This window comes from Thunnus thynnus, chromosome 3 (assembly GCF_963924715.1).
Source record: "Thunnus thynnus chromosome 3, fThuThy2.1, whole genome shotgun sequence".
NCBI lineage: Eukaryota > Metazoa > Chordata > Actinopteri > Scombriformes > Scombridae > Thunnus > Thunnus thynnus.
The window spans coordinates 8,735,025-8,749,299 of NC_089519.1; the positions used below are offsets into that span (position 1 = coordinate 8,735,025).

The window sequence follows — 14,275 nt, forward strand, 5'->3', positions numbered from 1 at the left end:
TTCTCTGACTGTCCTTATGTTTCGAATCGGTTTTTCCATTTTAGTCGCCTCACAAGAGGCTCTCTTGAGTTACAGCTTGCAAGTGGGTCAGATAAAATGAAAAAATAAAAATGATTGAGCAGCACTGCAGGAATCGGTGACATCTTACTATTATTTTTGAGGAACCGGACCTTGTTTTGCTGGAATATGTGTGTAAGTGTTGGACACTCAATGCTTCCCATCTTGAAATGAACACAATGACAAGTAGGAAAAAAAGGAAATTTAATGAGGGTGAAAGTTTTCAATGAGATGATAAACAGCTGTGTGTGCATCTCAATCAAGAAACTGCAGACAAATACATGCAGTAGCATTACAAATCGTAAATGGTATGCAAATCCAAAGATAGTAAAAAAGTTTACAAAATACATATTAAAACTCTAAACAAAAATAGTGCATCATCATTAAATAATAAATGTAATTTGTTATGGTGAGTTTGATGAGAAACTTCTATGGATTTAAATAAATAAATAGATATATAAATAGATTAAATAGAACATATTGATTCATCCTATTGCTTATCTTAGAAGTATATAATTTGAATTTGAATATTGCTTTGAATATTCATGCAGCGGTACATGCTCATATAACAGTCAACAATTAATTAAATACCTACATACTGTTACTGTGACTTTCAACTTCAACATTGTCTTTGTTGACTGTAAGTGAATCTGTTAAATTTAACATAATCACATAATCAAAGTCAGGTCTAATAGTGTAGGTTTACATTCTTATATTGTGTACAAGTTTTGTAAAATGTAGCATATTCAGGCATATTGAGGCTGTAGGATATAGAGAGATATTCTGTGCTTATAAAGATAAAGGGTTGTTTTCCTCCTTAATCTCCATTTGAATCTTCGCCTGCTGCAGGTTTCTGTATTTGCTTTCTTGATTTTTGCTTCCCTGTAGGCTCTTGGCGTAACGTGACCTCCAGTCTCTTTCAAAAGCAGCTTTGACTTGTTCCAAGATCGACAATCTGCTGTCTGTAAGATTATTTTTCATCTTGACCATCAGTCCAACTCCTGCATTAATGGCAAAGTCGCTCCCCACCCAGTCATGGTTCCCTGCGGAGAAAAAGAAAACTGTATCTGTAACAGCTGTTATCTCAAGAAAATAATGACTTTGAGTTCCAATAGCCTACTGTTGTTTTTCTCTTGATGTCTGTGTGTGCAAATCTATACATAGTTTGGGGTTGACATCTTGGGAAATATGCTTGCTTGCTTTCTTGCTGAGGATTAGATGAGAAGATTGACTCATATAAAGAAGTGGCATCAATCTTGTCATCTAATGCTCAGCAAGTAAGTGAATGAGCATATTTCCCCAGCTGTTCCTTTAAAGAAAAGTACTGTCATTGTTTAAAATTACAATAAAATCATGACATATTTAGTTATCTTGAAACATATGTAAATGTAAATTAATTCCATAAAAATAAGTTTACATGTAAATTGAATTCATTACAAACAAATGATGCGTTGCCTACCAACGTAAAGCGCACTGTCGGTCACCACATACTTGTTGTGGTTCAGTCCATGTTGAACATCGTCCTTTTGCTCCTTGTTGTGACTAAAAAACTTCTGTAAACCATATTATTGAACAAAATCAATACATGAAGATACATCATAAATTCTTAACACATTAAATACATGCATACATGCATTTAATATTTGCAATATCAATCAGGAACATTTTGTACTATAGTTTAATGTAAACACCAAACTACAGACATATTTGGAGACAATTATGTTAATTCACATACCACCTCCAGGGAACAGTTGTGCAGATGCATGCACAGCGACTTGAGGGAGGTCACAAAGTTAAAGGTGAGTGGATGAGTCTTCTTCCAAAAGCTTATCAGCAGGCGAACTCTGACTCCTCTCACAACCACAGCCTCCCTGATCACCTCATCAATAGGTGACCAGTACCTAATGATGGATCCTTTGTTATTAGACAAATGCTTATACATATACACATACAGTGTGTTCATATGTGTTGCGCATATGAATATGAACTGAACTCATAAATACTGTTACAAAAACACATGTTTGAATGTCAACGCTCTTGAACATACAGTGTTTTGATGTTAAACTCTGTACCTTGTGACCGAGGTTCCTCTGAAACTCCTGCTCACCAGAGGGAGGTAGTCCGTCACAGATATGAAGATGAATGTTTTTGCACTCTGGATGACTTGAGAGATGGCGTCCACATCTCTGGTGCGATCTTTAGTGCAGAAGAGTTCAGGAGAGGTCTGCAGAGAGAATACATCACTCAAGTTTGCAACCAAAATGTATATAAAGATCACAAAAAAACCCGAAGAACTGAAAGTGGATGAAAAAAGTGGTTGAAATATCTTTACCATTCAGTTTTTTCGTCTAATTTACGCCACAGTAAGAGATATTTTACTCTTAATTGCAACGTATCAGTGACCTCCAGTTTTGCGAAATATCTCACAGCTTCAGACTACACTCTTGAAAGAATAAAAGGCAAGAAAAACAACAAGGCAAATTTCCTCAACTATTTGTCATTATAAGAAGAAGTGAGGCACAAGAGCAGGTTGGAGTTGCCAGCAGCCTGTAACAGCATGGCTTCATTAGTTCCTATAGGATGATAAATGTCTTAAATGCAACTGATAAGCGTCCTGTCGCTTAGAGGGTAACAAGATTCATTACTGTCAAATTAGGCTGAGGTACTGACTCAAGATGCTCCTCAGCATGATATTAACATGATTAATAACCCCCTGTGTGTGCCTGTTATTAGTTGGTAATGAAACTTTTATAAAGGCCTCCACCATCCAGCCCAGAATCAGGAAATGAGTGCCTTAAGAGGGATGTAAAACAGTCACAGAGTTTATTACAGACACGACCTGTGGTTTGTGCTTTTTGACTAGTGTGTTTCTTTACTTCTGGCATTATACTGTAACAGAACAGATTCATCCCTCACAGACACATAGGCAGTGGCCCAGGTAGCATTGAGTTGTAGCTCCAGGGCGTTGTGTTTTCCATAGAGGGCTGTAACTCTCTTCGACCAGATGGAGGGGATGTAGTCCCTGTCATGGAGCTGCCAGTAGAAGGAAAAGACTCGGTGGAGGTCCAGACCCAGACAGCTGCAGTTATACACCATCACCCCCAGTTCTTTCCTCTGCAGGTTTGTCAGAAAGGAGCACACAGGGAGAGGTGATGCAGCAGAAGAGTTTCAGGCGTGTTGGCTGTATAGACTTGCTTTATACATGTGATAGAGGATGTGGAGTCAGATAAAAGGCTAAACAAGTGACAGTAAGGGGTTTTTTTAGCGAGCACTGATAGAGTGAGAATAGTAACACTCTAAATAGTCTAATAATACTGTAGCAATTTTAAGAGTAGAAGAGGATCAGGTTGTTTCTGAAAAGCAAAAACAAGATAATTGTTCTAAATATACTCTTGCGTGGTCATTAACTACACAGCAGACATTTGTTTTGTGTTTATTCTATTTTAGTGTGTGACCCAGAAGGAAGCACGCAGAGGTTTCAGTCCATTGTGTTACCATGTATGGTGAATTTAGGACAGACTCTGCTTTTCTCCCTTTTTACGTCTCTTCTTCCCTGCCTGTCTGTCATTTATTCTCTCTTTCTCTCTCTGTCTATGTACATACACCACACACACCCACCCACCCACCCACCCACCCACACACACACACACACATATTCATGTACTGTATGTGTCCAGTCCTACTTGATTACACTCAACAGTAGTTCTTCCTCCAGCTAGCGTTGAAGCATGAAAAGTGCCAAGTAATCACTTCAAGTTAAAGTATGCTAATACTCTCTGGCTCCTCCTCCATTTTGAATTACATACCAAATGCAAAGTGAGATGCTTCTTGTCTCTCTGGCCTTCCTCAGACAGCAATCTTAAATAATCCTTCATATCTGTTAAGAGATGCTGGAGTAACTGCATAAAAAGGTACAGGTGTACAGCATGTTGACGTCCCTATTAGGTGCAAAGATGATCATTTAATTAAATTTGTGCATGTCTAGGTTTTATTTCTGAGAGACCAAAAGCTACTGTAGCCATGTTGAAGTCAGAGATAAATTGCAGACCTGGCAACGCTCATTTATCCCCTCTTCTGATGTCATGCTGCACACTTTTGGCGTTGCTGGTGTTTGTTATTACCTTGGAGAGTGACCTCCAGTCCATAGCAGCGCTCCCGATGTAAATGTGTTTCCGATCCACTATCCAGAATGAAGAATGCAGTCCTCCTCTGGTAAAAGCTGTCATATTAACAAAATGAACCTCTGCATCTGGGCAGCGAGAAACAGACAAAGAGTGGTGAGAATATGAAAAGTTTGAGAGAATGAGATGGGGAGAATTGTGGAAAATTGCCAGTTGGCCTTGGACTGCCTGATGGATGTGTGGGCAAAGCAGGCAGGCAGTCTGAGAGGTAAAGGCTTTGACAGGAAAGTGGTCAGGTACATTTGCACATTCATGATTTTTTGACCTTGATTGTGAAGTTTGGCAGACAAAGGCTAATAAAGGTGATGGCTGTATGACCTGTGCTGTGGGGCTGCATGGGGTAAATGAATCTGCATCTGTTTTCCTTGAGACACCTCAGTGATGCTGTTCGCAATATGTAAAATATAGTGTTACTGGCTTAAACAGGGGACTAAAAGTGACTAAATTTGTAATTGAATACAGTGGAATCTTCTTTAAAAAGAATTTTTTACACAGGAAATGTCAGGGGAATAGTGTCAGGAGATATAAATCTTCATTCCTTTTTGCTACAGTGGTATAACAAATTGCTTTTATAAAATATAAATATGACAGCCACTCACTGTGTGCTGCCAAGGTCTTCAGTTCAGCAGAGTTAGTCACACTGCTGGAAATCTTCAGCTTAACCCCACGAGATTTCAGGCTGAGCAGACGCTGGAACAAAAGCTGACCCTGAAGAAGAGAGTGATGTTCTGTATCGCTGTAGCTGAACGTTTGTGAATTGTATCTACTTATACAGTAGTGTGGCTATTTGCGGATGTGTCTTAAAAGGGCAATACTTATATCTCACCAGGACTAAGCTAATTAACATTGACATATAATCTTTACTAGAAAATAATTGTATTTTCTCTTGCAGAGAACCAGGGAAAAGCATTTGGTTCATGTTCTGCAGGAGTGTTGGGGGTCGTATTCAGACTGCCTGGCAAGAATTTGTACCTGTATGGCAGTGCTCGCCATTGTTTCCAGGTCCCAGGAGTTTAAGTCCCAGACAGGTGACACCACCTCCACCGAGTGCTTTGCCTGGTCCAGCAGGGTGTGAAAGCCAACAGAGAGAGGGAAGTGGTGTCTGCCATCCACGAGGAGAGTGAGGTCATCTGGAATGTTCTCCACAAGTACGATGCTGAAAGTAAAACATGTCGGAGACTTAAGCGTGTGTAGAAATATGGCACTATGCCTTTTTTTCTTGCTTTCATGTCATACCTGTAGAACATCTTACCGGCAGTCATTGCTGCAGTTCTCCTCTGTGATACCATCCTCATCGTCCCCCCAAACGTCCACGGATGAAAAGATCAGCACCATCAGCACGGCAAAGCAGCACATCAGGGCAAAGATGGCAATGCACTTCTGCTGAGTCTGGAAGATGAGTGACACACATGTACAATATATTAACAAAAGTCAGATGTATCATTTTATCGTTGGAGTGTTTGCGAAGGACGAATGATCGGCAGCATCTTAGAGCTCAACTCTTCCTCATGTTGTCACACAGCAGGTTAACATCTTGCAGTTAACCATGCAGATGACACTGACATGGCGATTCGTTTTGGGTGGTGTACAAAAGGGAAATGACCAGCCTTTAAATGCTAATGTCCTCAGTCAATACCATTGATTGGAAGATAGGATTCATGATCAATAAAACAACAACTGTACGTCTTCTTTCGACAGTAGAAACTCTCGATTTGACAACCAGGCTGCTGAGGATTTACATACTCTGGAGCAAAAATCCCCCAGATTCCCAAATCTCACTTCATGCCACTCTCAGACACTCTCCAACTAAAGGCAAATTGATACGCACTAACGCCCAACGATAAGGAAGATTGGAAAGCTCTGGTTTATGCTTTTCTGTATACATTTCTCTATACCGCCTGCTTTGTTGTTCTAGCGATTCCCAGCAGAAAGGAATTTTATGACCTCTGTGCCAGGACGGATACAGCCAACGCGGCATTCATGACACGCAATAACAAAGCCTATATTTGTGTGTATATGTTTGTGCAGTATATGGTATATTCTGGTTGTAATAAGGGTGGACTGACAGTCAGAGTGGTCAGCGGTTATAATGCAGCAGCCTTATTGTCTTGATCCAGCCTGAGGAGCCTTGATTTTCACAGTTTTAAAAGTGCAGTTAGGCACTTCTGTTTTGCTTACAACTACAGATTTTCACCATCCCTGCCTTGTTTGGCTTTGTCAGTTTTGTGAGCTGTCAACATGGCATTAGATATTCTCTGTTGTTGTCTTTGATCAATCAAACGAATTGGATCCTGCTGATGTTTTTTGTAGAGTAAGCAGTAGTTTTTTTCTCAGGAAAATGACTCCAAGCTAAAACTTTTGATTATTAAACAAAACAAAAACACTATTCAGCCCCGTGTCATAGAGAAAATGGGTGTTGTGCGATGTTTTGCTAAGCCATCTCCCACTCCTCTCTGCACTGTCTGCCTCAGTCAATGAGGCTGAAAGACCTGGTGCCAGCCGGATGCACCTTACACTCCTCTGTTGTCCACTGAGACCTCTGAGCTCGTCATTACATTTATCGGAGTCAAGGACCATGCTTGACTTGTGGATGTGTACATGCCTGCGAGGAAATAAAGCCTCATGATACAGAACAGGACTGACAGTGTGAGACGGGTCAGTGCTAGATGAGCTACTGATACAGTAAGATACATTACATACATAAAAAACACAATAATAGTAGATAAACTTGTATCCACAGCTGTTTTCAATGCAAAATAACGTACAGAGCTAGCACTAAGTTAAGAACTGAAACAATGAATCGATTATTTGATTGAAAGAGATTTGTAAAAATTTGATAATGATAATGATCGTTTATGTCATTTATCAAGCAAAAATGCCATACTGCAGCTGGCTCTAGCTTATTAAATGTGAGAACTTTCTTCATATCATTGTAAAATGAATGTATTTGGGTTTTGAACTGTTTTTGTTGGACAAATCAAGCAATCTGAAGACGTCCCCTTGAGTTCCAGGATATTGTAATAGTCATTTTTTCACTATTTCTGACAAAATGAATTAAAAAAACCCGATAAATTAATCAGTAATGAAAATAATTGTTAGTTGCAGCCTGAGTTTACATACAGTTTGTACACATCTCTGTTTTTTTCTGGAGAACAGAGTCCAAATAAATTAATGTAACGATTTTAAGGCTTCATCGAAATTAATCAATTACTGAATAAGACTATAATGTAATGGAAGGCAGCAAGAAAAGCAAATTGTGGCAAACATGCACTACAAATTCCACCGACAGACAAAATGAAAATAACATCACATATTAAGATAGATGCACAATGAAGCATGTGTAGTTGGAGGCTGTAAACGTCACCTTCAAAGGTTCCTGTGTGGTTGGTCCCGCCATGAGAGCAGCACTCCTTCAAACTTCTATGACAGGTGAGAAACAGCAGCTCAGTCACAACATATCTTTGTCTATCAGTCTGTCTTTCTGCCAGCCCTCACTACCCAGCAGACCACTCCACTGTCTTCACACTCTGCAGCTGGCTTCATCTTGCTGGTGCCTCACTGTCCTGGAAGGTATGTGTGTGCATCTCAGGTCCTGATCCGCCCCGCGTCCTGACATGTTTCCTCCAACCTCGGACTGTGTGTGTGTGTGTTTCTGTGTGTGTGTGTGTGTATGTGTGAGCAGTATGTGTGCTCCTCAGTCTCTCCTTCTCCACACTGACACTGTAGAGGCAGTAGGAGAGATAGAGACAGACCAACCCCTCTCGCACAAACGACCAATACAGAGCTGTAGATCCGAGCTCCAGCAATCCCCCCCCTCCCTCCTCTTCGTCCCTCCTTCTCCTCTCTCCTCTGTATCTTCCTCTTTTATACACTTTGTGAACAAAACTCATTTGGCAGAAAGCACTTGGGCTTGGCTTAGAGGGGAGGGATGCTGAAACATGCTGTTGGTGATCCACTGTGTGTGACGGATGCTGCAAAATTCCATGTTGTTATCAAATCATTAGGTGGGACATAACATGACACACACATACACACACGCACACACTCATACACACACATAAACACACACTCACACACACTCACACACGCACACACTCATACACACACACACATACATACACACACTCACACACACACACACTCATACACACACACTCACACTCACATACACTCACACTCATACACACACACACACACACACAAACACACACAGCTCTGCCCAGAGAAGACAAAAGAATTTAAAATAGCCCTATACCTCTCATTAATAACTTCAACTAGTGACAGAGTTGAATAAGTCAGCAATATTGTCTGCTTTAATCCCAGCTGTCTTTAAATCATTTTAATAAATGTGCTTTTCAGTAATTCACAGAATCCAGAGCTCTCATTTGTTTTTCACCTCTACTGTGCATAGCTTCAAATCTAAAGCTCTACCTCTCACTGTTGTTCAGAAGCACATTAAAGGGCCTCGGATAGGAAAAAAAATGATATATGCAAACACTTTCTCACACCCTTTTATTCACCCCAGCCCTTCTCTCACAGATGAGTATAGCGTTGCCTAATAGCAGGAAACAGCATATGCTGTTGACTGCAGGCAAGCTGCTGCTCCGTTTATGAGTCCAGGAATGACCTAATGGGGGGTGAGAGAGTAATGAAAGGCGGAGAGAGGTGCAGAGAGAGGCAGGGTGCAAGAATTTCTTAAAAGTGTATTAAATTATAAGCTATATCTTATTCTCTTTAAAGCCTCATGAATACGATTGTAATTGTGTCAATGAAACAGCTGATGATTGATTATTGTAACTCCCAGAGTATGCAGGGTAAGTCTGAGTTTTAATTATTAAGACTGGTGGGACACTGTGTGAGATCCCAGAGAGATATTGGAATAAAATGTAACAAAGTCACAGCAGTGAAACCTGCTGTGTGTGTCTGGGGCAAGTGACCTCTGCACGTCACCCTGTGTGTGAAAGAGAGAAACAGAGGGGACAGAAAGGTTTGAGTCACTTCCCAGGAGAGGTAATTGTTTCTAAAGCTGTACACATAGGGTCAAACAAACACACTTTTAAACAGGAAGAGGAACAAAGTGACCAGAGAAGGATCCTCAGTCGGTGTCAACAATGAGACAGAAGCACAGGGCAATTTTTAGCTGAAGATGCTATGATATGCCGAGCCAACAGTCAGCGGCGGTCATGAAACTGTTGACATAAACAATTTACCAAGTGCACAGTCACTGCTATGATGTTAAATTTAATTTTAACCATTTGTACGAATGCAACATTGAATGGTCTCGTATAAAATGCCAACCAGTCCCTTTTCCTGTCTTCTTTTGAACAGCTGTAGAAGCTTTCCTTGATCTGTACACTTTTCAAGCACTGCTGTTTGCAGGAGAGCAGGTCGAAGGTCACAGCAGCCTTTACCGTTCATCCCTACTCCCTCTGGACCGTCTGTACAGAACATCGCTGCCTGATAATGTACAGCACAGTTCTCCAACAAGAGGAACTAATTATACATAAATAGACACACTTCAAGGCTCTTTCACACTTTGCACAAAAATGAAGCAAATCATCATACTACACCGGGCCTACATGGCTTGCATGTGCACAATATGTACGTATGTGTGTGTAAGAAGCTTGGGGTCTATATTTTTTTCAACTAGTCTTGGTCAGTTATTACTTTTTTACTGCAAGAATGGGAACTGGATCCCTGGATAGACTCTCCGTCATGTTTTTGACATCCCAGTAAGGTTTGATTAGGTTATTTCAACAGCATTCCACTGATGTATTTCAGTATAGTTAGGTTCTAATACATGCTGAAATATATTAATGAACATGCCATGATAATAACAATTATATGTGACCAAGACATGCAAAAGACTTCCACTTTTCAACCCAATTTAACTTAATGTTTTGTTACCTAAACTATGCTTACAGGCGTACATTTATAATTATGCAACATGACATATTGTCACAATTTAGTTACGCATGAATTATGCCAACCCCCCCCCATCCAATCACACTACTATGAAGGACAACTCAATGTAGGTGTTTCACCTTCACACCAAAAGCTCGGCACCAGGTTTCCATGCGTGCACAGGATGTGGTGTTTTCTTTTTTATGTTGCCATAGCTTCAGAGTCAGGGTGATATGTGCTGAGTGAAGGCTGACTGGGCACAACGCCATGGGAGACAGCTGGGCCACATGCCAAAGGCACTGTGGATAGGGTGCAGATTGGGATCCAGCAGTGAAAAATGATCCTGTAAGGCTGTCTCATTCAGAAAGCTCCATCAGTTTGAGTGTCTGTCCATAGCAGAGCACTGGATCTACTTCTTTGGCCTCTACAGCTAGCCCACCACCACCACTGCAGTTCAAAGATATGTGATGGAGGATGATATGTATGTTTGCTGAAAAACTGATACTGGTACTGATACTGATACTGATACTAATCAAAAATAACACTGAGATTTCTAAGACTAGACTGTACAGCTGAAGAAAGGGACCCAATACACTTAGCAACCTTGGAAGCTAAGCTATCAGAAGCAATGGTAAGGACTTAAGTCTTATCTGTGTTTAGATGTAAAAAAAAACTGTTTGCCATCCAGTCCTTAATGGCAGTCAGACAATTGTGCAAAACAGTCAGTTTGTCAGTCTCATCAGGCTTAAAAGAGACTGCAGTTGGATATCATCAGGATACCTTTAAATTTGCTAATAATATGTCCTAAGGGAAGCATATACAAAGCAAATTATATAGAACCCAAGACAGAACCCTGAGGCACACCACACGAAAGAGCAGCAGTTTCAGACATGTAGGGACCGCTCACTGCCTAAGCCTTTCAGGCTGTGATCTGCAGTATCAAAAGCTACGCTAAGATCCAGAAGCGCCAAAACAGAGCATTCACTCACATCAGAGACTCTGAGAAGAGCTGTTTCAGTGGATTGCTTCTGTTGGAAACCAGATTGGAATTTATCTAAAATGTTATGTGCAATCAAGACAGCAGTGAGCTGTTTGGCAACAACTTTCTCTAAGACTTTTGAAATAAAAGGCAGCTTGGATATAGGCCTGTGTTTTTTGGGAAGGGATGGAAGCATAGACATACTGCATTTGTTGATTAATTTTGCCTCATTAGGAGGAGGTGGGTTGGGTGGCTAGATAGCTAGATGGCAAAAAGTGGACTTTGCTGCAGGAGACTGCTGTTCACCTCCTGTTTGTAACAGTCTTGGAAAGTGGCATATTGTATGGATGGCAGAAACGTAACCAAAACTAACTATAACCATAGGTTGTTTTTTGCCGGCTGAATTTTAGACCTATACTGTTGTTTAATTATGAGGATGTGTTGGTAAATGTGGTTGCAAATGCCTTAAGAATTATAGCAGTTCATGTCAGCCAGGCCACATGTAGAAGAATGTGCAAACACATTATGGGAAAACTGCATAGCAAAGCATTTCAGCTGCGATGTTGTTATTTGGCACTTAAAACTGTTAAAAATAGTCAAAGGTAGGTGGTGCTATCTGCGGGAAAAAACTAATGCCCATGGCATCGTTTTCCACCATATTTGACTGAAAATAAACATGTGAACAGTCATGTTGAAAAAAAAAAAACATAAAAAAGCTACAAATTAAGCTAACTTGTTGCAAGTAGATACACGTCTCTTCAGGCGGCTCTCGTTCCCCTTTACTTATTTTTTGAGTTGTCTCCCTTCTTGAAAATAATCAGCTTGTAGTTCTACAGACAAAGCATAAACATTACAAGCTCCCACAATCATATCAGCAGCATTGCATACATTTATCATCAGCCCTGGTAAGCAATTTTGGTTATACTCCACCTCCTCCTCCATCATACACGCCTGTGTTACTCTGCTCTGATATAATGAAGAATAACAACGTTATTGCACCATCCAGAAATCAAACCTGACCCACATTTGTGGCAGGTAAAGACTTTGTTATTGATCTGCTGTTAACAAACCCTCATGTAAGTAAATAAAGTGGAAAGGTATTTAATCTATATTTTATGTATTTAATTGTGTCAGATCTGTGGAGAGGTGTGTGGTAATGGTATGGTGTACATATTGGCATGGCGCTGCGTTGTGACTGAATTTATTTTTCGAGAAAAATAATGTAGCCCAGTGTAGTAAGATATGAATTTACTGCTAAAATCTACCGGATCCTGAAGTAAAGTTGAAGGTAGCATGCGTCTTTTTGTAGTGTGTGTGTTTGTGTCTGTATTATGTGTGTGTGTGTGGCAGCAGTGAAGAAAGTGGTAATCAATTCTCATCTGAGGCAAAAGAGCTCAGTTGCACACTTCTCCCTATGCTGAGGCTGATGCACCACAGGCATGCAGAATGAATGCGTTTCCAGTAGATGAAACTAACTTTCCCTGGTTCACAGGATGCCATATTGCATATTAGACAATGTGGCTGGTAGATTGCTTCTTCTGGGTATGGTTTTACACGCTTTAGATCCTTCTATATACAATTAGATGCTTGGCTGACTGGGATTTATTGTCACATACCACCTTTTGATTTGTTGGATGTAAAACTACAATTTAAGATTCAGAGTTTGAATATAGGTCACCAAGATTCAACTCCACCTCTTCATTTTCTCAAAAGCAGATGTACAGTTAAATGAATCATGTTGTCATGAGGTTTGAGAGTTACTTGACACTGTGCTCACCTGTTCCAGCTTGTCTTTGCATCAGAGAAAGATGGATGCAGAGTAAGCCTGCTGCTGGACAGTACTGTAGCTGCTGCTCTTCATTTTGGACAGACGGGGCAGGGGAGCCTCCTCTTGCCCCCTCGACCATGGATCATTTGACAGCTCCATTGATGACCTGTGTGCTGCTGTCTGCTGGGGCACAGGCACAGTCTGAAGTCACCACACACACACACACACACACAGACTCACAGCAGATGCTGTCACTCCCCTCTTTTCTTTTCTATCTACCACTCAGTAGCTGAATCAGCCACTATTGCTCTCTAGACCTTATAACTCTGAGCTACAGTCTCCACCCTGTTTGGTCTGTTTATGGCCAGAGCACCAATGCCTCCTCACACTCCCACAGACCTGTTGGGGAGGGTGTGGGTCTTTTGCGTGTGTAGTTGGTCTCCAGTGCAGACGGGATAGGAGGGGCGTGCAGTGGGCTTCTAGATTGGATGGAGGTGCAACAGGAGCTGCTGCAGAAAGCAGCAGCAGCAAGCGAAAGAGAGTAATCTGATTAAGAAAAGTGTGAGGAGACTTTCAGACATGAAGACACACACACACACACATACACACATGCGCAACCGTATGAAATCTAATTTCTCCCATTTGCGCCTCACATACAGAATACTGATACGCAGAGACAGAATGTCCTGAGCTACCTTCACCTGAAGAAAACTTTTGCATCGGTCGAGAAAGGCGACATATGCCTCACACACAAATACACACACACACATACATACACACTAACAAGATGACTGCAGGTTTTTATAGCCTGCGCAATTTACGTTATGGATACAAAAAGGTGCTGGTGTAAGAAAAATTGACTTTGCGGTGGCCACTGTGTCAATACTAGAAGAATTACTTTAAGTAGTGTTTCAGATTCATTAATTCAGTTCCTGTGGGGCATTTTAAAATAAGGACATAATAGTTGTCATTATTTTTGTAAAGCAATAGTCTAATGTTAAGGGAAAGGTGCTTATTTGCTTCCTTGCCAAGAATTAGATGAGAAAAATGATACCACTCTCAATTGATTTACCTATATCGTATTTTGAGGTCAATCAGCCATTACTTTTGCTAGACTGTACCTTCCTAACAACACTTGTGCACCAATTCTGCAATATGCACCAGTGGATGTGAATACCCATTTTGCTGACAAATGATTTTTTTTTTTTTTTGCATTTATCTGTTGTTCTCCTCCCCACTGCCCATAGCAATGATGGTCCATCAATGAGGAGGTGCAGAATATGTAAATGCCTCCAGTATCCTGCACACACCCAGCATAGCATCATACATCTTATTCACTCTGTGGCCGCATAGGTGCTAAATCATCAGTGGCAGCTCAAATTACAC

At 40.8% G+C, this 14,275-nt stretch overlaps 1 protein-coding gene across 1 annotated transcript; it reads right to left on the reverse strand.

The window, feature by feature from the left end:
- Positions 1-256: 256 nt before the first annotated feature.
- On the reverse strand, positions 257-7,958 carry pld5 (phospholipase D family member 5). The gene is made up of 10 exons (XM_067583941.1): positions 7,603-7,958; positions 5,491-5,627; positions 5,211-5,394; positions 4,838-4,946; positions 4,179-4,306; positions 2,974-3,171; positions 2,130-2,281; positions 1,793-1,958; positions 1,517-1,610; positions 257-1,100 (listed from the first exon to the last, which is right to left on the reverse strand). Exons 1-10 carry the CDS (start codon positions 7,633-7,635, stop codon positions 847-849), a joined length of 1,455 nt encoding a protein of 484 aa, XP_067440042.1. The 5' UTR covers positions 7,636-7,958; the 3' UTR covers positions 257-846.
- Between the last annotated feature and the right edge of the window lie 6,317 nt (positions 7,959-14,275).